General features: G+C 45.7%; 2 protein-coding genes across 17 annotated transcripts in view; both read left to right on the top strand.

Moving 5' to 3' along the window:
* Window positions 1-1,048: 1,048 nt before the first annotated feature.
* Window positions 1,049-24,148, top strand: part of LOC117136078 (titin homolog) — a 36,426-nt gene continuing 13,326 nt past the window's right edge. For 2 of the 15 annotated variants that reach the window (XM_033296735.1, XM_033296738.1), the window contains exons 1-10: window positions 1,050-1,151; window positions 4,200-4,852; window positions 11,814-11,912; window positions 12,317-12,558; window positions 12,612-12,758; window positions 13,073-13,162; window positions 16,066-16,364; window positions 17,169-17,336; window positions 17,396-17,516; window positions 17,587-18,087. In XM_033296735.1, the coding sequence (XP_033152626.1) occupies window positions 4,599-4,852; window positions 11,814-11,912; window positions 12,317-12,558; window positions 12,612-12,758; window positions 13,073-13,162; window positions 16,066-16,364; window positions 17,169-17,336; window positions 17,396-17,516; window positions 17,587-18,087 (1,921 nt within the window). In that variant the 5' untranslated portion in view covers window positions 1,050-1,151; window positions 4,200-4,598. Of the gene's footprint in view, window positions 1,152-4,199; window positions 4,853-5,567; window positions 6,736-7,763; window positions 7,916-11,813; window positions 11,913-12,316; window positions 12,559-12,611; window positions 12,759-13,072; window positions 13,163-13,594; window positions 15,854-16,065; window positions 16,365-16,574; window positions 16,733-17,168; window positions 17,337-17,395; window positions 17,517-17,586; window positions 18,088-18,300; window positions 23,878-24,148 lie in introns of those variants that run through there. The other 13 variants (XM_033296736.1, XM_033296739.1, XM_033296746.1 and 10 more) reach the window with 12 other exon arrangements.
* Window positions 10,372-11,497, top strand: LOC117136084. Of its 2 annotated transcripts, none has more exons than XM_033296756.1 (2): window positions 10,372-10,701; window positions 10,742-11,497. In XM_033296756.1, coding segments are annotated over exons 1-2 (309 nt in total). In that variant the 5' UTR covers window positions 10,372-10,699; the 3' UTR covers window positions 11,049-11,497. The 2 variants fall into 2 exon arrangements, with proteins under 2 accessions (XP_033152647.1, XP_033152648.1); XM_033296757.1 differs by having other exon boundaries at window positions 10,372-10,695; window positions 10,736-11,497.

Here is a 24,148-nt window from a genome sequence, read left to right on the forward strand (position 1 = left end):
GAGTGAGGCAATAAACATAAACCAGGCCCAGCCTTCCGCCTCTTTCGCACTCCCGAGGCCCCGAGGTAGGGTACCATCCAAACCGACTGGCCGGCACATAAAGTATTTATAGCTGTCGCTGTCCATCGCTACTTTCGCGCGACTTCCTTCTAACTGAACTTGTGTAACTGAATCTTCAGTGGCCAATCCCCAGTCTCCAGTCTCCAGTCTCAGTCCTCAGTCTCGGTCTCCCCTGTCTTCTGCCTCTTTCTCCGGCTGTCACTCCCTCTCTTTTGCGCAATCTCCCACCTTCAATCGCTTCCCTATGCATACAAATTAACGTTTTAGCACACGTCGCGCTAAGTGGAAAAGTTTGAGCGAGCAAAAAGGCTGACAGGAAGAAAGAATCAAAGAGCTGGAAATCAGAAGACATAACAAATGGGAAGAAAGCAGACAGGAAAAAGTTAAGTACTTGGGACAACAATTCCAAGCAATGCAAATGGTTAACCCATTTAGACCGGGAAATATTCCGCTGAACTTTAAAATGATTATATTATTATTAATTATTAGATTTCAGAGTGTAAGGGAAAAGAGAATTACAAATTTCAAATTAAATAATATTTTATGTAATTTGCGTTAGATTAAAAATAGGATTCCTCGGAAAGGAACAGTTAAGCATTTTAACACTTTGTGTAGTATTGGGTACTAGGTTATGGGCGTTATTTTAAAAGAAATCATATTTACTTAGCCCAGAAAATAAAACCGACTAACCCTAGAATGGGTTAACTATGCACTTTCCATGCCCTAGACTGAACCCTAGGCCCTAGTCGAACTTGAAATCGGAACCCGTTTACCAACCCCTCCCGAAAACAAGTTCTACCCCAAAAGCCGAATGCAAAATGTGGAAGACGACGACAACTGTCGAGAAGTGCAGAACAAAAGTTTGCCGCTAAATTTTCGTGACAGCTGTTGAGCAGCGACAATAAAGAGAGCGGCGAGAGAGATATTGCCAGTACGGGTACGAGTACGAGAGAGCCGACAACAAACGGTAAAGCTGAAGCAGCGCAACTTCGGCAAGCCAGACTCAGAGACTCGCGGCTCAAAGCGTGCGGCTCTCTGCTCATTCGCGTTTCAACCTTCTGCACAAACGGAGTGGCGCTCGAAATCGAGGAGTACGTGAACTGGCCATAGGCTGTGTGGTGTACGATCTTACGAACGTCGGCGATAAACTCGAACTCCGAACCCCCGCTCCCCGCTCCACGATCCACGATCACCGAACCCCGAATCACGAACCTCGAATCACAAATTACGAACCTCGAACCGTTGAAGCGGGACCTCGAAGGGCAGCCCTTTGAGCCTTGTCTAAAAAACCGAAACATTCAGTGCGATTATGTTGGTAGGGGGGCCCTGCACTCCTGCCACACTAAACAAACTATATATGCAGATATTCGTGTGTACATAATGGGTCACTGGAGCGTGCGATATGCCCAAAGTGACAGCAGCAACAACTGCGGCGACTAAACGTGCGACTCATGCGCAAAGCAACTGACAGAAACACAAAGGCGACAAAAGCGAAAAACGGAAAGAACCAACGGCAGTGGGGGACCAAAGGGGTGACCAGGTGACCGGGTGCACAGGTGAACAGGTGTCAATGTCAGCCGAAAACTAAAGCAAGGCTGCTACAGTGCGAGTTCCAAAGGGGGTACCAATTAGGTGCACACTCCTACTAAACAACTGTTTTAAAATAACGAGCTGAATAATTTCTGTTGATATTGCTGATGGTCTAAGGATATGTGTAACTTTAAAATGAGTGCGATGTAATGATTAAGCAAAATTGAAGCTTAGATAAAAATGCTAATCAGTGCAGAATTCGTGAGCAATTGCTGGAACTGTTATTCTTTATCAACAACTTACTAAGAAAACTAAATAAATGACGCAGATAATTACTCACTAAATGAACTTAAGTAAAGAAGTAAATGAACTTATGGTGAAGTGAACCCTGGGAATAGTTACAATAAAAATATGTGAAGTGTACCCTTCACTTCTTACTTTCCGCAGTTCGTTTTATCGGTTGACCACTGTAGTTAGCGTGCACTTGGCTCGAACCCTGTGTGCAACCCCCGATTGTGGAGGAATGGCCACAGGTTGCACTTCCGCTGCCATTGATTTTCTGCGTGTGTGCTTTAATTTGTTTGTTCGTTATTTTCTAGCCACGGCTGTGAAAACAACTTTTACAAACCAAAAAAAAATGTAGAAAAAAATCTGAAATAACAGACATTTCACCCGTAAATTGAAAACGAACAAAAGTGAGCAAGTAACAGCGGGAAAAATGAGAAAACTGAGATAACCGAAACCAATCGGACAGCATCGGTTAACAGTATTAACCAGCGACTGGCGGCGTCTCACTGCCAACTTCCGTTCATTTAAGCAGATTGTTGTTGCAGCCACCAGGGGCAAGAGGCACCCCCCTTTCGAGGTGGAGGGGGGCCGCAGCTCAGTTCACCACAAAAAGAAACTCCACAAAACGCATCATTGGCGTGGAATTGCTTTGACTAATTTCCCAATGAATCGGCAGTTGCGGTTGCGCCCTGTGGCTCCAATATATGTATACATATATCTATATACATATATATATGGGTCCATGTGTGTGGCATGGCTATTAAAGTTGGCCGGGAAGAGAGTGTGAAACCGTTAGTAGGAGCTACTCTGACTGCGGGTCACCCGCTCCTCACCCGCAGCTTGATAAATAGTTTCCCTTCAAGTATTTGCAAATGTGCACTGAGGGAAAATAGTGACCGACTTGGCCCAAATACCAGTGAGAATGGCTTAATTTAGTGCCGTCTCATAGAAATCAATTGATGCCACAAAGGTCTTACTCATGATGAACTTTGAGGTTTAATAGTACAGTACTACTTATAACTTGACTAGACTTAAGACTTGCCTTGAATTTATATATATGGGAAAGCTGACACTTTTTTTTCCTCTGTACATATGAGCTGTCATAATTAATTGAGCCATCATCAGGCAGGCGAAGCTTGAGCACGGCCTTCTGGCCAGTTCTCCGGATGGAGTTGACCCATTTGCCGGCGACCCAATTGCATCTGAAATTGTTGTCTAATTAATCATCAGATTAGTTAGTGTAACAACTTAATTCGACATGCCATGCGAATGCCGCAAACAATTGTGTGAAAATTGCACAAATGCAACTTGCAGATACAAAAACAGGCACACCAGATACATATATGTATGTGCAGGTAGATCTGATGATATTGGGCAACACACCTGGAATGGAAATCAATTTCAGTTGACCAACCTCTACGAAAATGATATGCAAAACGCCGGATTTAGTTTGGTATGCATGCAAATGCACTTTTAATTGCCGCATTGTTTGGGGAACTGCATATCATGGTGTTGCACAGCCCAGCCTATCTTTCGAATCCGCAGCAAATCCCATTCAGAGAATTTCCACACATCCAGCCGGGTTTCACTCGAAACTCTAAAGAAATGACTTCGGAGGCCCGCAGGCCACCACTTTTTGTTTCCCTTGTCCAAAACCATCAACTGAGCACTGAAAATGAACAACGAACACTCTGGAAACCGAACAACAAGTGCGTCGCTACGCCGGCCATCCATCCATCCATCTATCCACGTATCTGTCCATCCATAGATACTTCGGCAGACGTACTGTCAGCGTTTCAAGTCTGCCATTTAGTTGGCCAAGAGCAGAAATGCTGCCTGCTGGCCGAGAATTTCTCTTTTCCAATTTGTGTTGGTTGTGTGCGCATTTCGGTTTCGGCCAGTTTCGCTTGCCAAATAGTTTTTGGGAGCCTGGGGCCTCCGGCTTCTTCCAAGATAAGCCGCTGAGCCACTTAACCCATTGAGCCAAATGGGTTAACCCGCCCCTCGAATCGATGCGAATCGCAGCACTCTGCGTAATTACGTGCCAGAAATTAGCATATTTGGGCGTGCGAACTTTGTCTGAAGTGCACATTTCACTTTGGGTGCAGCAACACACTGAGATACAAATGTATCTCATGAATATACGAAGTCGAAGGTGACAGACCAACGCGGAGAATTCGGGGTAGCTTTTTCGAGATGTGTAGCGATGAGGCATCGCCAGATTCCAGGTTATCTGCAGCTGGGCGGGGGTTCGTTATCTGCCGTCGCATTTGTTTATGGGTCTCTGCCGTAAAAATAAACCAAAATTCCTTTGATTGCAGAACGAAAACAAACGCTCCCAGGCACACACACACGCACCATACCAGCAGCACCCCGTAGGGGAAGTCTTGAATTTGTGTATCGCGTCGGCTGATAAGCTGCTCCGTAAGCGACTTTTATTTTCGGTGGCCCAAGTGGAGGCAGTGCGGCAGTGCCCGCTTCCAGTGGCAAAACAATGCTCGTAACTGGCGCGTAATTAACACACAAAAAACGGGCTAAAAAAAAGCAGCAGTGAAGCGAATTTGTTTGCCAAAAGTGTTTCTTTCATGTGCGTGAATGGAAAACAGTGCCGCCTGCATGAGACACTGAGTGCGGAAATGGAAATGGCCTAGAGCCGCTCCCGATTCACAAGCAACGGATACACACACACACACACACCGCCCAGCGGCGACAGCAGCAACATGGCAGGTGAAGTGCTCCTAGTGCCACCAGCAACATCGCCAGCAGGATGCAATACCAGCAACAGCCAGGAGAGCAGTCCCCATCCCGATCCCGTCCAGCAGCAGCTGAACTCCAGCGTGGACAGCGGCATTGCGGTGCTCGAGGCGGAGTCGCCGACCTTGAGGAGGCGCCAGCGACTGCACCAGTGCCAACGGATCCTCCAGGTGTTGCAGCGGGATCAGCTCACCCACCAGCAGCTGCGCGATAGATTAAGGTGAGTCAACAACATTAAGTCCAAGGCAACATATTTAAGAGCCAGTTTATCAATCTTCTGAAGCATTCAGTCGATCCATTTGATATCAGAAGGGATATATATTAATTTCCATCATTTAATTCGATGACTTAACTATCTGTACCATGTGGCCAGAACGGAAGCCACTGGCAGCTGGGGGATTGGCCTGAGCCAACTTGGGTGCGCATGGAGCCCACAATGTTGCATCGAACTGCACTGGGTGCATGCATCTGCATCTCGCAGACTGCGGGCGGATATCAATTTATGCAAATTTGCCGGCCTCAAAATGGAAATGACAAAATCTCGGGCGCAGTCAGTCAGTCAGTCACTCAGCCATGTCATTCGTACAGCCAGAAGTCGTTCCGTGAGCAGTCGGAGTCTTCTGGGAACTCTTTTTTAGACAATTGTCATGGAGAAACCCGCTGCTTCTGACCACCGAGCTTTCGAATGAGTTCGCAATTTGGTTGGGAAACTGTGGCGGGGAAGTTCCATTAGAATGATAATGACGACCAACCCAGTTCGGCGATCGTAATTGGAAAACCTCTTTGAACTATATTGTTGTCTGTTCACTTTATAGTTGGATAATTGCACTACATAAACGTATATAACTATATTTTTGATGGAGAAACAATTCGGGCCCTCTTCATTCTTGTTTTTCTATAATAATTCAAGATATCATTTTATCATTTTACTTGAAATACCCGTTCATTTAATTACGAATAGAGCATTCCGGAATCGACTGGTTAGGCTGTGGAGCACCCAAGTCCCAAATCTCTGGCCCATTCCATGATAATTTCGCTTTTCCACACGTTGCCCGAGGAGCGGAGTGGCAATCTTATCGAATGTTTCATAATTAAGTTGATTAATGCCAATTAATTGCCGCAAGCTTTGCATGCCCAATGGCAGGGCCAATCGATTTCGTAGGTTTTTTCTTTTGGCCACAAACTCTTGCCACCAACCAAGCGGCGGACATGTGACTGGCAGCTGCCAAGTGGCATTTGCAATTGCATTTGCATAAGGTCCGTTGGACAACGTGGAATGCCAGCGAATATTGGACGGGGTGGGTGGCTCATAAGTGTCCATATTTCAGCGGCTCAATGGGGATTTGCCTGCCACCCCCCACCCTCGGTTGCATGGCCAACAAAGCTCTGACCCAGTGCGCCACTAAGGGCCAGTTCCAATTTGGTTACTCGCCCGCAACGCACACAAATCCTAAAAAAAAAAAAAAAAATTAAAAAAAAAATGTAAACCCTGGAAACATTCGGCCCTAGATTCAACCCAATTGGATAGAGTGTACACCCGTTTGTGACCTCACACCCAAAATAGTCTTGACACTTATCTGCGACTTTTTCGTCGCATACCGAGATATATATATAGTTATATATCTCCCGACGCGAGCGGAACTCTTATCAAATCAACGGTCGGTCGGTCGGCTATATACGCGATCCGCCATAACGAAGTGGACAAACAAAATCCAATATAATGCCCATATACCCCAGTTATATATATTGTGCAAAAAAGTAAACAAAACCGAATTCAACTTGGCTAAAACAAACCTGTCGCCGCTCCACTCGCAGTCGGAGTCAGCTGCTCCAATCGCCAGGTTAACTTGACTTGAAGATCGTTGGCACTGGAGGCCCTTATCCACGTGATCTTAATCTGTTTGTTGTATGTTTTGTTTCAATTTGTGCGTCATGCAGTCGGGATTGTCAACGGTTTGGCCTTTTTGAAGATGGAGCTAGGTGATCGGCGGGCGGGCGATGGCAATTAGCGGACTGAGCAGCATATTGCCCGAAAAGTGATTGATAATCGTCGTTCGTAACTGCAAACAGAAATAACAAGCCAAGCGAAAATCGAATTGTGTGGTAATTATTTATTCAGATATTTCGCCAGTGAAGTTCACTTCGGTTCAGTGGGAAGATTCCACTCCCAAAATACTACTAAAAAGAAAAAACAAACCAATTTACAAATAAAACCCACATCTTTAATGCCAACTGAAGTGAATAGCACGATAATTGAATACATCATTCTTAGAACCACGCACACACACACAAAAGTGAAGCTATAATTTTTATAAATATTAAGATTATGCAACTCCCCACTTCTATAGAAGATCTCACTGAAAAGTAGCAATACTGTCGATAGGAGCTTTGCTAAAAACACATACAGACATTTATCAAGTTTAATTAGTGCTAATCGCAAAGTGCAAAAATAAACACAAAGAAAAAAACTTAGGCAAATAAATTAACGTATAAATAACTGCTAGTACGTGATTCGAACTGCAGACAAAGTTTTTCTAAACTTCTCTCAAGAGATTGCATCTAAACTACGAGATTTGCATACTTAAATGAATAATGTTCTTTGAGTGATTTATGACAACAATTTCATTTATCGTTCTTTGCATTATGCTGGAAATTATTTACCTCCAATAGTCACGACCAATTGCACTGAGTTGTACCCAAAAATATTTATTTACGTGATGTTTTCGCCGGGAACTAATTGTATTACACGTTTACCTATTTCCAATGCAACTGAATACCCGAAACTTAAATGCCCTGCACAGGGTATGATTTACCCATACAACTTCATGTCGAAATCTAGGCAATTTAAGGCGAACAAACAAAACTTTTGATAAGGCTAAGGCCAAAGTATGAATTGGCCGAAAACCAGGTAAAATGCTAACAAAGAGATGATAGCCGCACATGGAGAATTTTCGGCTCTGATAAGTAGTAAAAAATAGTTTAGTGAAGTATTTCATTGATTCAGTATAGTTACGGTTTTCAATGGAGGTGGAATTAAGTCAGAGGTGCTTCCGATAAGTGTGTGTGCGTGTGCTTCTGATGCAAATGCCGCGCAATCGATAGCTTAATTGAATTCAATGCGAACTCCGCAGTGCCTGAAGCGCTGGATGCGCCCCTACATCTGCCTCATGGAGCTGCCAATCAACCGACCCGGAAGCGGGAACCTGCTGCTGGGACTCACCTCCGTGGTGGGTCTCATTGGAGGCGCCTATCTGCTGCAGTGTGGCGCCCAGCAGCTCTTGGGGTGAGTTAATCAAACGGGGAGATAAATCAAAACATGGCATCCGATGGATACAAGTTCGGCTACGTGAGCCAGCGCTGCAGATACAAATGCAGCGCGAGATAAATCCGAATAGAAACTGAAACTAAACTTTCTTGACTGCAACTTCAACCCGGTTACGTGGCCATCGTTTCGCATGACTTGATTGCGTTTGCGTGTGGGAAATGGCCGAGCTGGGGAGATTTGACATAATTGTTGCCATTTCTCCAGTCGCCGTTTTCCACCAGCTACCATTTGCCATTTGCTACTTGCCCCGACGACGGCGATGGCGATGCAGTTGCTCACTTTGGGCATGGAGTGCGTAGCTTCGCCTTAATTAAGGATTGCGCAATCGCCGCCACCTGCCTCCAATTTCTGCAGCACCTGTTGTGCCTCGGTCCGTTAGACGTTTCATAACACTGCCAGTCCAGACCCAGACGAGCTGTCATTGACTCCTCGCGAATCCGGCCACAAGAACGATAGAATCTCGAAGAATGGCCAGCGGAAGTCGTTGGCCAACAAAGGGCACAACTTTTACCGCCCCCGCCAGCTGCTTTTTCCTTTAAAAGCGTCACAAATTGGCAATCACAATTGGCCATGGCTAACAACGCCCACAATTGTTGGCCTTTCGTCACCTTTTCAATGGCATCTTAATTAGCCGTTTTGTTGACAACGTTGTTTGTATTATTATTGCGACGGCAGTTACACATCATTTTTCAGTGTATTAGGGTAATGTGCGTATCGAAACTATAAGGCTCTGGGTAATGCATATATTTAGTTTTTTTTATATTTTTTAAGTAAAGAATACGTACATCATAAATTTGTATCTTAACATCACAGGGTGGAGCAATATTCTTATATATTTAAGCAAGGAAAAGCCTTAAAACATAAACAGGAAAACTAAAGTTTATATGAGTACCATTTTCTTAGAGCTTTCAGTTCGTTGAGTGAATTATAAACTTATTAATTTCCGGGTCTTAAAGACGACGTTTAATGAAGCCAAACGAGTTGTGGAACTGTGGAAAGTCAGCTGCTAAATGCAATTAACTCTGGCGATGGCTGAGTTTAGATATGCACAGAAATTCTGGGTTTTATTCGCCATTAAAGTGAGAAGAAACCAGTTATTTTGGCCTTGTGGCAAGTGAAAAGCCGCGAAACGAAGTGTTTTTAGTGCTTTCAAAACCAATTGTGAGAACAATAACAAGTTGTGGAAAATGTTTAAACTAATGCGATAATATTTACTCACTATTGGGCAGTATTTGCTTGTGGTAAAGGCCGTTGAAAATCGTTATCTTCGTAATAAAGCATGCTTTTAGGCTTAGGAGTTTAATTTGATATTAAATAAATTGAAGATTTGGCGAGGTGAAATATAAAGATATATTCGAGATAATTCATGAATCCATTTAGATACGGTTGATGATGATCTCACGAGAGTCGGATAGTAAACTCGGAGATAATGAAATGATTATTACACTCATATCAATAAAACAATTTACGATGCCACTTGCTCGCTTCTTCTACCAAGAATTTATTAATCTCCGGCTCGAAGTTCTGGGAAATTCTGTAGATTATGCTATCAATGGAGCGTTTGTGAAAGCTTCTGGCCCTGTTGGGATATTAATAACCTGACACAAACTGAGGGCTTGACGCTTTCTTGTGCGGGAATATGCTAATGGTGGACACATGAGACTCACATACATATATTAACCCAGATTCCCAGCACAGATTTCTAGGGAATCTCGAAATCTTGATGCATGAGATCGCAGCTTGAAAACTTCCACGGGCTTTATGCGGATGAAAGTGTTGCCGCTCCGTGGCGCCATTTGTTGCCAAAATAGTGATTAAAACTCGAATCCAGCTAGAAGTCGATTGATTAGTTTATAAACCGCTCACAGCATGCATACATTATATATAGTATTAGTATTTGGCTAGACAAGAACCTAGCCAACTCGTTTGCGGAATGTTTCTCACAATTAGCATTTGGAAATTAATGAAGTTCAGGCCGAGACGGCGAGCGGGAAAAATATTGCCAAAAATAAATTAGTCGACAAATGAATGCAGCAGACAGGCGATGATGCTCGATGATCTTCGACCACGTATGTGTAGCTCCTCCAAAACGGTTCCTGCTCGACCAGGTTTCCAGATCTTGGATCGGATCTGATCGGACCACACTAATCGGAGAAGAAAGGCGATAAATCTGCATGGAAATGTGCGCAGTCATGGCTCCCAGTCCGCCACATAGACATGTCGACCCGTCCGACGGGATCGTGTGCAGGGGGACTCCAACTTACGTCATTGACGAGTTTGTTTAGCGCTAGACAGAGAGAGAGAGGCAGAGAGAGAGAGACAGAGAGCGAGAGAGAGCGGCAGTGGATTCCCGCTCTCCACGATCGAAACCGGCATGGGTTACGGCTGTGGCTGTGCCAGTGCCAGTGTGGTTCTGTGGAGAGGCCACAGCTCCATAGCTCTGGCTATGTGGAGCCATAGAGACCCGATGTCTCAGCTGTTGACCGCCGACTCTCAAAGCCAACTGCGCATAACAAAGGCGAACCTTGTGCGAGAAAGTTGTCAGTGTCGTGGGACGCGGATCGCGATTTGATAGCGAATTGGCATTAAGTGCTTCCATTGGCGAAATCGGTTCAACGCGAGTGCCATGCCAAATCCTAGCAAGCCCAACGGCGCTAATCAGTCGACAAACATTTCGAATACCTGAAAACCCGATCCGGACACCTGGAGAACAGCCCCGCAGACCACACCACACGGCAGAGAATCAAGCACAGATCCAGCCGTCGATCGAGTTCCAGGGAGAATGCTCTTCTCCGCGGTGGTGTTGTGCCAGGTGGAGCGGCTGATGTGCCTGCCCATCAGCTTCGCGGTGCTGGGCTTCCTCTTCATGGCCTGCACCATGGAGGTGGTGCTGCTCAAGCTGACCACCACTGATCCGGTGCTCGGACCGCCCGCCGAGGATTGGGAGGAGAACGGGGGCCCGGATGGCGAGGAGCAGATCTACTACGAGAATCTGGAGAACAACTACGAGTACTGGGCGCGCAGGAGGATGCGATTCCATCGACAGCAGCAACAACAGCAGCAGCAGCAGCAGCAGCATCTGCCCACTTAGAAGACTTAGGCTTAGACTTATATGTGTATATTTTGAATTAGATCGGTTTTAAGCGGCTATACTGACTGAGCATCTCTCCTACACCTTGTGCTTTCAATCGCTTTCGTCGGCCTGTGCTGGTTTTTTGAATGTTTTCGATGGCCGTGTACGGTTGGCTTTTTCCTTAAATTATATTTGTTTGTTTGTAAGCGAAATTGCGAATTTTGCCATTTGAATAAGTTGAGCGGCGATCCGCTGGCCGATTTCTCATTTCGAGCACGTACAAGACACCCAGGAATTCCCTTCTTCTCTCTTGTGTAAGAACTGTAAGTGACTGACATAATCCGAATGCATATCGAGGCAGCCAGACGCACTGCCTCTTAGATTGTAAGCTGTGTGTGATAGATGTACATGTATACTTTAAGCCAGGCCATTTCGCCTAAGTTGATTAAACTCGGTTCGAAGCCCCATTGCCTTTTTGTTTGCCTGGTCCAACGGGTTTGCGTTGTTATGCAATTGGCGGGATTTAACAGCCGGGAGAAAGTCAATTGCCCCATGCAATTGCGTTTGGGTGGGGACTGCCCACTACATGCTAGTCGGTCCAAAAGCCAGAAGCAGCACGATCAATGGCTACCGACTAATTGAGCTGAGTTTCAGCCAACGACCTTCTGGCCGTTGAATGACCCCGGCTAATCACCAGAACCGCGACCTAACTAATCGTCTGGTTTCCACCACCATCCAAATTCTCGAAATAACGCGCGCTTCCTTCCGCCTTGTCTCTTCCAGCAAACTAGCCAATAAGAAGTGGAGGAAGGAGGAGTCCAGCAGCGAGGATCACGCCTGCAACGTCTGCTGTGCGGACCTGGATCTGAGCAGTGCCAAAAAGTGAGTAGAAATACCAGTTTGGCATTGTTGATGTTACTGATATCACAGCATTTCTGCCGAAATCTATTCGTTTGTTTGAACAACAATCTGGCTGCTTGAAAGCCATATAATAAATAATTCGAACAAACACCTATGCAAAGTATAATTTGCAAAAGAATTTGTTGCTTTCTCCTGCATCGTTTGTAGGTATTCAATCCTCTCTTCAACGAACTAAAAAGAAATCAAATTTATTTATGCAAACAAGTGTAGTTAAATCTAAATAACTTTTTTATTATTTCGATACCTCCAGAACTTAAACCTTCCATTTTAAATAGTAAATTTCCATAAAAGGCTCTAAGCTCATAAATTAAAATCCCTTTAAGTGACCTATTATTCAAGTAATGATCTGGGAAAACCTTTTGCAGCTACGTGACATGTTGCACCTGCGGAAAATCGGTTTGCCGCGGGCCGAAATGCTCCGACTGGCGGCCCAAGGACGCCAAGTGGGAGTGCCAGCTGTGCCAGAGCTCCAAGGAGTCGCTGGCCCACACCTCCTCATGGGTGGCCGAGCAAATGTCCTTCAACCAGCACAAGTTTGTCTATCCGATGAGGGCCAGGAGCGAGGTGTACATACCGATTGTGGGCGATGGCAACGACAGCAGCATGCGTGAGTGCGATTCCGGGAAAGGAGTACTTGGACTATCTAGTCTATACTTGCAGAATTCGAGAGCGTTAGCCAGATTGGACAAACCGCCCACATGGACGAACGGGCCAAGATCCGCGAGTATGTCGAGGAGATTGTGGCCGAAATGCTGGGCGGCAATTTGGACCACGTCAAAGTGGGGCAGCTGTCCAAGAGTGAGAACTGTAAGTACCCAGATTGCCTGAGATTCGATTAGAGCAAATGCAATTCATGCAATTTGTGCAAATCAAATTCAATTGGCGCGGCAACATTTTTTGAAATCTCGCTACATACGTATGTTGCCAAGGGCTTAGCAACATTTGTTGCGGGCTGGCGAACGATAACTCAAAGCATACTTTTAGGCAAGCTTTCAGGTGAGAGCTTGCTGAAAAGACTTTCTGCCTCCTGTTTGTTTTGTTTGCTCATTAACCGATATTTGCACCCCTATTTGACACACACACATACACACACATCACACACACTACACACATGCAATCAGACTTGCAACTCTTTGATAAATTCCATGCGAAGCTGAGTAACCTGCTTATCAATGTGGAAAACAGTTTGTGGGCGCGTGCACTCAGGGGAGGTAAGTAATCGGTAATCGATAGTCACTAATCGATCGAGCACGCACGCTGTAATCGCCTGTTTTGTACGCTAACCTTTGCATCGATTACTATTTGTTGTAGGCAGTATTTTTGAAACTGTGTTTAAATTTTAGTTTGCTGTTATACTTATAAATGTATATAAGAACATATATATCTTTTATTTTATCAATGGTCAAATCTCAAACAATATTATATTTGAAAAATGAATTGTCATCAAGTGTTTTACATAAGGTTAAGTTGGAAACATTTGAAAAATAAGGATTTTTAGGTCAAAATTCTTTAAATTTATCACTGATTTATTATTTTAACAACTTTGAACTTGACCATTTATACAACTTTGAGCTAAGCAGAACATATCTTAAAATAAAATTTATTAAATATACACGTTTTTCAGTAACAAAGTACCTGCTAACTATTCAACTTATCACGTAGTTTTCACTTAAAAAAAGCGTATATTAATCGTAACCCAGTAATGTGTATTTCCTACCCTTGATAAAAATTGCTGTTTGTATGTTGAGCCACTCCAACAAAGGCCCTAAAACAAATCTATGAATCAATGAATGCGGCTGTAGTAAAGCTCATATCTCCTATCAGTGGGTCATAACCAGGGAGTCCAATTAAAATGGCAAAATCAACAACCTGCAGCGCTCTCGCTCCTTGCAATCTCTGCCTCTCTTTTCAACTCACTGAAATCGCGGTCAATGCTGGTTGATAAGAAGCGGCAAAGAGTCAGTTTGTCGGTGATAAGGCCGTAAAGCTCTGATAAGGTTTTTTAGCTATTGAAGTGCCGATGACAGCGAGAACATTATGATACTCCGCCTGCCAGGTACTCTTTCGAGTGCGGCGCTGCCCAAAGTCCCAGCCTCAGCTCAGATGACAGACAGCGATAGGCATTAATCATACGCACCGTTGGCGGCTGTTGCTCACCAACAGGTTTCGTGATTGGAAAATTGGCGTAAATGTCTTACTTACAAGACCACTCAAGATGCTGTGTCTGAACACTCGATTGATTTGGTCACGCTCCCAGCTTAGTTCGGCGATTTGGGCGATTTGGGCGGCAAAACGCCTGTAAATTGGTGAATTGCAAAACCAAAACTGCGCCACTCGACCAAATCTCAACACCAGGCCCACTGTGCCCATACAAAATACAAAAACTTGAGTGTGTGAGTGAGCGAGCGTTTAGACGCTCGCCGCTTACCGCTCGGCAATCGCACGGAACGTAACTTCAGTTGCCAGAAGCGACGCGTCGCGATCGTAACGCCAATTCCGCTCCGGCCCAAAAAGTCCGTCCGAAACGCGTGTGATAACATGGAATAAGCCAACAGCATACCTCGCGTAGTCGTGCATAGAACAAGAATTTCGGCCAGCAGATAGAGGAACTTTTCCAGCTGCCAGATAAGGCCCTAAGTCAAATAGACCAAGAGCAACGCATCAAGTGACGAGCTATCTGCAACCTTGACCCCACACTAAGTTGGCAAAAAACATACATATAATGAGCAAAAATTGAAATCAATAATCGTGAGGTAAAACAAAGCGGCAGACGAGGAAGAGACCCTAATCAACGCTAATAAATATTAATGATCCCCCTCCATCCACGGTGTCCCCGCTTGGAGCTGGAGCCCCCCATGTGTAATCCCGAGATTAACAGCGAATTATGATCGTGAAAAGATGATCGCTGACTTTCAACACGCTTCCGTAACCCAAATCGCTCTGCAGTTTATCATTGACCTTAACTAAGTAATGTGTTATCCACTTGTGCACCCAACTTATCGCTGGCCAGTTGGCCGATCGAAGTCGGAGCAGTCTGAAGGGCCTTTATCGAGCACTTGAACCCGCAGTGGTAATACACAGGCATGGCGGTGAAATTAAAAATGAAATAAAGTGGAAAACAGCGAGTGATAATTGCCCGAGTGATTTCGCCTGAACCCTGAACTTTGGAGTCGCACAATAGACTCGGCGGAGATCGAGAAGTGATCTGTTCCGATCCGGTTGGTTCTGTCCGTCTGTCCGTCCGTCCGTCCTAGGGGCCAGTTTGTGGGTCTATTTCCACTGGTGACTCGTTCTGGATACGAAAGTGTGCGTCTGTGACACCTTTTGCACACCTGAATGACTAACGGGGGACTAGCTGGCCAGACATCACTAGATAAAGAAATATGGGCGGCATTGTAACGCAAAATAGATAACTCGGGGTTATTCATTATGCGATGTGGTATTTACCGCAATACGTTAATAGACGTAGCGAAGTCAAAGGAGAATGATAAATATGCGAACCATAGTCGCGATTTTCAGCCCCACTGGAGTTCGGGGAGCTCCGGCTGTTCAAGCGTTTAGAGGAGGCGGTGACATATCAAATTTATGTTTTCAGCTCAATTAGCTGAACAATAAAGCCAGCAAAAAAACCAAACTCAAATATGTGCTCAATATAATTAGCAGCCCAGCCGACCGTTATATCAATGAATGCTCCAAACAAAACCGAAACACAAACGTGAACGTAAACAAATAGGCGAGATATCCACGATTCAGCCGTATCCGATATTTGCGATTGTATCTACATATCTGCATATAGATATATGCATGCAGCATGGACTTCACTTTGGGCCTAGTCACTGGCATGTATGCCGTTTTGGCCGTAATTGTCTTTTACGTGGTTTACGTCATTGAGGTGAAATTAGGTATGGCTAAAACACACACACTTACACACTTACTTACTTTCTTCGCCTTTCACACGCCCATAATCACTAGTCTAGAAGTAACCGAGTTTTCACTTTTATTGTGTTTTTGTATCGATCTCTGCTAACCAAGCATATCTGGTTGTGGCATGTGGTTTCGGCTGGCATTCTGGGTCTTGTAAATTCTGCTCACAATGCTCGGTACTTGCTTTCAGATCTGCCGGCCATCGTAAATGGCCACACCAACAATAATAATAACAACAACAGTGCGGACTCCGAGCTGGCCGACCTCTCGCAGACCCGACTACGCAGTCTCATCGAGACCATCATAGCGGAGACCCTGCGGAGCTCCTCCCTCAGCGCCAGCGGAGCCGTCTCGGAGATCAGCCTGGACACCAGGTCCCACGTCTCCGAGCTGGCCAATGGCAACGGTCTGAAGCGACGCCATCGCACCGAGCACTACTTCGAGCCCAAGATCTACCAGGATCTGCTGGCCACAGCGGTGCTAAATAAGGTAAGCTATCTATCAATCCGCTCACCACCTGTGGTGGTACTACCCCATGTGTTCCATGCCCCATCCCCGGGAGAGCCGGACCATTTCCGCCATTTAACTGGCCCATTCCGGCCAGTTTTCGCTTTCATTCGACCTGCACTTGGGCGGCTTCGATATTCCAGTTGGCCCATCGCCCCAACGGACCAGGCTAATTAGTTGCAGTCCATTGTCTTGCGCGTGCAGACGTTTTAGGCCACCAACTGGTGCACATAGCGGAAGAATAGCTGAATCAATTCCAAAGCTAATTGGATAAATCAATTCGGAACTTGGAAAGTCGCATAGGTTTCATCAGCCCACCACTCAGGATCATGGCTGATCCAGGCGATGAAGTAAATATGGGTGATTGCTGAAGTAATAAACGCGGGTAGCTGGTGAAATGATTCAGTGAGCCATATCAGCACTGGTACTCCGATCTTATCACTGCGTCACTAATCCAGTCAGCATTAAACTGACCAATTGCCTTATCGGATTCTTCCTCTGCAACGTGGCCAGTAATTGACTTCGTCACGGCACTCAATCAATATTGGTCTGGTTAACGATGACGAAACGAGGGAATGGTCGCCAAGTGTCGTTGTAGTTAAATATTGCCGGGTATAATCAGCTTAAGGGCTTTTTTCCTTACAAGCAAGTTGACCCACAACAAATCGGAAAATCGGAAAATCGGGAAATCAGGGGAGCTCTGGGGTTCAACAACACTACTATTGCTATTGCTATTGCACAATGCCAAGGTCTCAATGGGTTAAAATTTTGCGGTTTCTTTGCCAGATTGCGGATAAGGAAGGGAATACAAGGCTGGCGGCGGAGAGTACGCCGGACTTGAGTGGTCGCCACATTGACGAGAATTTCAATGCCGAAGCGCTGAGCACCACGTCCGGAAGCTCCATTGAACCACGGAGTGATTGCAGCCTCACCGATCATGAAATCGGACTGGATGTAAGGGACTTATCACTTGTAGCTTAAACACCTGGTCAACCCTTCATATTTGATTGCAGAATGGCAAATCCCAATCCCTGCAAACGGACTTGGAAAGGGAATCCGTGCTAAGTGACTATATAGCCGCACACATGGTGCCACTGCCGGACTTTTCAGCATCCGTCACCGAATCCGAGGATGGTAAGTGCCTACCCCTCCAACAAGCAAACTATTTCCCAGGTATACAAAGGTGCCTTCACTTCCCTTCCAGATATTGGATCCATATCCTCGGGCATGATCGGAGACGGAAACTGGGAGGACAACTGGCTGTTCAAGAAGAAACGCAGCTCGGCCACTCCGAGCAGCATTGGCATGCTGGTGCCGGCGCCGAGGGAGAATGTACGTGCCCAGATTGGGGATAAGACCACGGACGAGGTGAGCGATCTCTCGGAGATTGGTTCGGACATCGAGGAGAGCTCTCTGGATCTGCTGCGCTGCAACGATCTCAACGATCGTCTGCTGAGCAAGCACCTCATTGGTGGCCAAAACACCAAGATGGTCCTCGACGAGCTCGTAGATCGCACCAGTCTCACGTCCCACACATTGCCGGAGGAGAATGAGCCCGCATTCACAGAGACAACCAATGAGTTTGTGGTGTCCCCGATGGCCATGCCCTCTGATATAAAGGCGCCATCTCCGACGCCACCTCCGCCACCAATGATATTCCAGGATGACTTGTTGAACGAGGAGACAGACCACACTCCCATCGCAGGTAACTTCCATGAACTTTTCCTATGTACATACCTCCATCTATAGAATCTCATTACTCTTGCTATGACTTAACTAACCCCTAACCCAGATGATTAGCTCGCTAGATCGTTGATAGCTTCTTAGGTGTAGCCTGCCCGGAACCCCTCCTTCAGTATCTCAGTCCACTTGTGCGTGATCTTTAAGCACCGGCATTTAGCAGTCGTTTGTGTTACAGCCCAAGGCGAATCCGAGGAGCTGTCCAGCCTCGATGGCTGCACTGGCTTTAGCACAGTCGAGTACATCGATGAGGGGCAGATGCACGATACTGTGCCATCGGTGATCGAGATCTTGGCAGCCATGGCCCTGGGACCCATGCTAGCTGTTCCGGCATCTGAACAGCCTGGTGCCATGACACCCAGTGAGATGCACACCCTCAAAGAACTGAGTGACTTGGCCCTCGCCGAGATCAACGCTCGCACCGTGGACCTGGTGCACGCCCACTCACTGGACATAATCGAAGAGGAGAACACAGAGCCTTCAGAAGCTGGCCCAGAGCAACACCTTGACTTTGTCCCACATCCATCGCTCGAGGAGATTACAACTACTGACCAAGCGGATGTGCTTCCACCTCCTCCACAATTAAAGCTAATATCTGAGATTGAACTGCTGCCGCCTATAGAAATTGTCCAAGATATCAATTGTATGGAAACACAGTATCCTGCAGTAATTGTCCCTGAATTAGAGACTCCAGGACAAACGGCGCCTGTGGAAATTGTTCCGGAGATAAAAACTGATGATGCTACTCCTGTAGAGTCCGTGCAGATTGTGCCAGGAATAACACCTCCATTGGATATTGTACCAGAAGACCAATCTAACGTGGAATCAAATCAAGTAGTTCCAACAACAGAATCTGAAGTTGTCCATGTGCCACTGCATGTGGAATCTGGTCCAGAAATACCAGTGCCATTTGAAATCGTACCAGATCCCGTGGTAATGGTTGACTCCGAACTACACTCAGTGGATCCACCAGAAGCTATAAATTTCGCTTCGCTGGACTTGGAACCGCCAAAGCCTTTGGATTCCGATCCTGAAACTGTGCAAACTCTAGAACCTATCGAGCTCAATCCCGGAGCAGAATCTATCGGAGAGGATCAGGGCCCCGTAACCAACTTGGTTCCAGGTGATCCCACAGCAAGTTTATCAGAACAAATTCCGGAAATGATTGCAGATCCCATAGCAACGACACTCCCTGATCCTAGTCCTATACCTGTCCTAGTAGACAATGGTACACAATTGGATGAACTAGGAACAATTGAAGCTGATTCACATACTACATCAGTCCCAATGGAAACCGTTTCTTTAGTGGAACCCCAGGTGCCTGTGGAAGCTGACGCCGTAGCTCAGTCCGATCCTGTGAACTCACTCGAGCCGCTGGATAATGTTTTAGAGATTCCACCTTCACCAGTGCCAATAGATTCAGAGCCTCCAAATATTGCAGCCGATTCATCGCCACCTTTAGAAGTCGCAGAGCCCGGGGAATCAACTACTATAGAAGTTGCTACAGTGGATTCACCACAATCTATAGAGACGGAACTACCAACGGCCGTGGAAAGTCTAGTCTCAGTAGGATTGCTTAAAGACGGTGAATCTGTCGATGTCATAATAGGATCTGAATCTATCGTAGTAAACCAACCACAAGTTGGAGAAACTGTTGGACCATCAGCTTCTGTGGACATAGATTCAGAAAATCAAACAGTGGGACTAGTTGTCAATGTTCCAGAATCGCAAACAATTTCAGAAGAATTCGTATCGACAATTGATACGATAAGTCCACCATTTCCAACTGAAGTTGCCGTTCAAGTAAAGTCCATTGACGTGGAAACTTCAGAGACTCCAGAAGATACAGAACCTGCCTCAGTTGAACCACCAGAGCCCGTGGATATTGTTTCGGAAATACACAATGTCCCAGTTAACTCATCTAAGCACTGTGAATCGGTCCCTGAAGCGAATGTGAATATACCACCTATGGAAATAGTTCCACATGAGAGTAGCCCATCCATGGAACTTCAAGACGAATTACCTCAAACATTGGAATCTAGTGCAGTGGATCACACAGCAGCACAGCCCGTTACAGTTGATCCCTTACCGGTTACAGAAGTTGGTCCGGACGTAGTTCCTGTGGAACCCCCATCGCTTGTGGAAACTGACCCAGAAACAATGGCAATAGAAAACCTTGATCCTATGGAAGTTAAACCTGAACCAGAATCTAGTACAATAGAAAATCTGACTCCTATCGAAAGCTTATCTGAAGCGGAGTCCATCGATGTGAAAACCCAAATTAATTCGTCAAATCATATTGAACAGCCAACCATATCAGAAGAACCACAACCGACAGTCCCAATGGATACTACACAGCCTATTGAAATCGTTGAAGAAGTAGCATGCAACACCATAGATTTGATAGCCACCACTGAAGCTGTTAATGTTGATCACTCAGAGCCTGGAGAAGCAGCTCCTATAAGCGAAGTACTGGAATTCCATAGTTCTGGAGGAGATCTCCCTGAAGCAGACTCTCACACAATAGAACCATTACCAGCGGAAGTGATCGAAGTGGTACCTACAGTATCTGCAGAAACGCTGGCTCCATCTGAACCTGTTGAGGTAGTTTCTCCATCTGCTATTGTATTGGATATCCAATCCCAATTACCGGAACAACCGGAGCCCATGGAAAATGCAACTCAAATTGAAATTGAGGAAATGGTATCACCAGCACCCGTGGAGATTGTTCCTACCACAACAGAAGATTTACACCAAGCTGAATCCATAGTGGAGACCGTTTGTCCCGTTCCAGCAGTAGAAGAAGTGAAACCCATAGAAGGTTCAACAGCTGTTATAGATAAGGCACCACAGATAGCACCTATTGAAGAAGAACGTTCTCAACATTCGGAAAAGGAAACACCAGAGTCAGGGGAAGTCGGTTTGGACTCACCAAATGTGGCTGTTGTAATAACCACGACTGTTGAAGTAATTCCTACGGCTACGGAAGCTGTCACTATCCCTACATCAGATGAAGCATCAACAGAAATGCCTGAACCTCCTAAAAGTGATTGTGAGACTGCACCTCTGGAAGCTGCAGGAAAAGAACCAAATGAAGCTATAGAGACGCAATCGATCACTGCTGATATCACACTTCATGAAGAAATTGTTTCTCAAGATGGATATCTTGAAGCCTTCGAACCGCCAGCATCAATAGATGTTAATACCCAGGAAAACCTTAACGACATGGAATCTAAAGAAGGTTTAGAAGTTCCTGTAGATGTACCACAATCTAATAAAAATGAAACACTGACAGAACCCATCGCAGTGGATGAGGCAGTACCTGAAGAAGTCGTTCCCCAATGTGCAGGGGTCGAAGTAGAAGTATCAGATCCAGAAGAAGCAACGCCTGCGACCAATAATTCAACTTCAGGTGAAAATCCATCAGTGGCAGTGTCAGAATTGGTTGATGTAGAACCTACACCGCATGAGGAAATACATACAGAATCCGGTAAAAAAGATTTCCAAAAAAGTACTGTTGCAGTGGATTTACTTGAAGGTAATACGGAAGCCGAAGAAAAAGTGGATCCCCTACCGGTTGGAGAAGATGTTACTCCAGACATAATTGCCATAGACCCCCCATCTCTTGTGGAACTTAGCCCGGATACACAAACAATGGCAATAGGAAACATTGCTCCTTTGGATATTATTCCAGAACCAGAACCCATCGTCATTGAACAAACGGTACCTGTGGAAAAACTGGAGTCTATCGTAGTGGAGATTGAGCCTGTAGCAATTGATCAGGCAGCGCTGTTGGAACCATCAGTTTCTGCAGAAGTCCAAGATACAGTTGAATCAGCACAGCAACCAGTTCCAGAAAACGAATCCGTCGAAGAGGATTCACTAAAAGTTAGTATAGGTGGAGAAATAGTTTCAATGGATCCTATTACGCCTGCTGATGTGGTTTCTGAGCAGAATTTCCGCGTTGAGGAACCAATAACTTCTACTGAAGCCACCTCAGTTGAAGTTATACCTTCTGAACCATTCAATACAGTGGCTGAATCGCCAACTATTGAAGATACAACGCCGGAGGAAGTGACTCAATCTGTGGCCGTGGATACAACAGATACCGAAGTCGCATCGGCGGACCCCGTCCAAGTTGATCAAAAGGAATCACCTGTTCATGTCGAAATCGTTTCTCAAATCGAAACTAGCGATCCACAAGAATTACCAAAAGATACTGCGCAGGTCGAAGGTGATGCAGTGGATCAGGCAACCCTTCCGAAAGATTCGGAGGCAGATTCTATCGCAGTGGAGCCATCTATTCCTGTCAAGCAAAACGAAGATTCCCTAGGGGATCCACTAGGAAGTGCAGAGAATGTGTTAGACATAGGACCTGTTGACGTGGATAAATCGGCCCCTGAGGAAATTTCTGGGACTGATTCTGTCGCAGTGGAACTGTCGGATCCTATGAAGCGAACCTTAGATTCTTTAGGAAACACAGATTTGGTGGCAGAGACAGAATCTGCAGGCGCAGATACTGAAATCTGTGTGGACCCAAACACTCGTGCAGAGATTGCAAGCCTAGAAATCAATCAACTGGAAATAGTAACTTCCGAGGTGAAGGAGGAGCCGTTGTTAGAATCGACGACCATCGATGAACAGCCATCGGCTGTTTTGGAGCCCTTAGTTTTGATTTGCCAAGCGGAATCTCAAAATCTGGATCGCGCACTACCAGAGAACCTTGTTCCTCAAGAACAATCAGTTCCTACATCGTTACCAACTAATTTAACCATACAAACACAACCTACGGACTTGGAGACTCAACCATCTACGGAACTTATTCTAGAAACGGAAACTGTGGATGTAGAAGAGGTGCAACCAGTTGACGTGGGAGATTCAACAGTAGATAAGTCGCAGGAAACTAAGGAAATGGTTTTGGAAGTGGAGAGCTCCAAGGGGGAACCTTTAGAAGCTACCGAGTTAGTCACTCCGGAGCCAGTTGTGTACGGAGTACCTAATTCCGAAACGGAATCTACCTGTGCAGATTCAATGATATCTGCTAACTTGGTTCCACAACTAGACTCAGTTCCTTTGTCTGAACCAGAGAATTTGGAACCGCATGCTTTCGAGAACCCCTTTCCAGAATTAGTTTCAAGCACTGAGGATTTACTAGAACCTGCACAAGTTCTTTTACAAAAAGATCCTGTCGATATGGAAAACCTACCCTCTCCTGTGGAAGCCACTACTCAATCTGCAGATACAAACGCCATAGTTCCTGTGGAAACTATTATGAAACCAGAAACGGAAGCCCCATCGCCTATGGATGTTGAAACTACTCAAGATTTACAAGCTGAAGCATTGGAACCCCAAGAGTCCGTGTCTGCAGCACCAGCAATACCAGTGGAGGTTGTTCCTGTAACAGAACATCTCACAGAGGAAACCAAAGATGAGACGGCAGAAATGGTTGCAGAACCAGCCATCCCAGTGGAAATTGTTCCAGAAGAACAACCTCTATCATCAGGAAATAATGTTCCGGTGGAAAAAGAGACTTCATCCGTACCAGTTGAAGCTGCTTCAGATACAGTATCTATTCCAGTGAGTGTGGACAGCGTGGAGCAAAAGGAGAGTAACGCTAGTGAGGAACCGCAGTTTGGTGAAGATATTTTAAAGAAAGATGATGTAATAGTAGAATCAGTAACTGCGAATCCGGATTTATCAAGCGATACCCAACTAGCCAGTACAGACCAAGAATTAAAGGATCCGGGAACAGAAGGTATACACAATCATACATCGGTAGACTCCACCAATGGCGATTGCTTCGCCTTGGGGAAAGCCAGCACCCACAAGTATCTGCGAAGACAGCCCAACATCCGAGACACACCACCGAGCGATGCAGACTCACCCAAGAGATCCGAGCCGGTCAACCTCTTCGGGACCATTTGCAAGTTTTACATGAAAGACAAGCGACTGCTGGCCACAATCGAACGAAGGCGCCGCCGCTCCTTGATCATGCACAAGTACCTCAGCTCCTTCGATTCCCTGGA

Source organism: Drosophila mauritiana, chromosome 2R (assembly GCF_004382145.1).
Source record: "Drosophila mauritiana strain mau12 chromosome 2R, ASM438214v1, whole genome shotgun sequence".
In the NCBI taxonomy this organism is placed as follows: Eukaryota; Metazoa; Arthropoda; class Insecta; order Diptera; family Drosophilidae; genus Drosophila; species Drosophila mauritiana.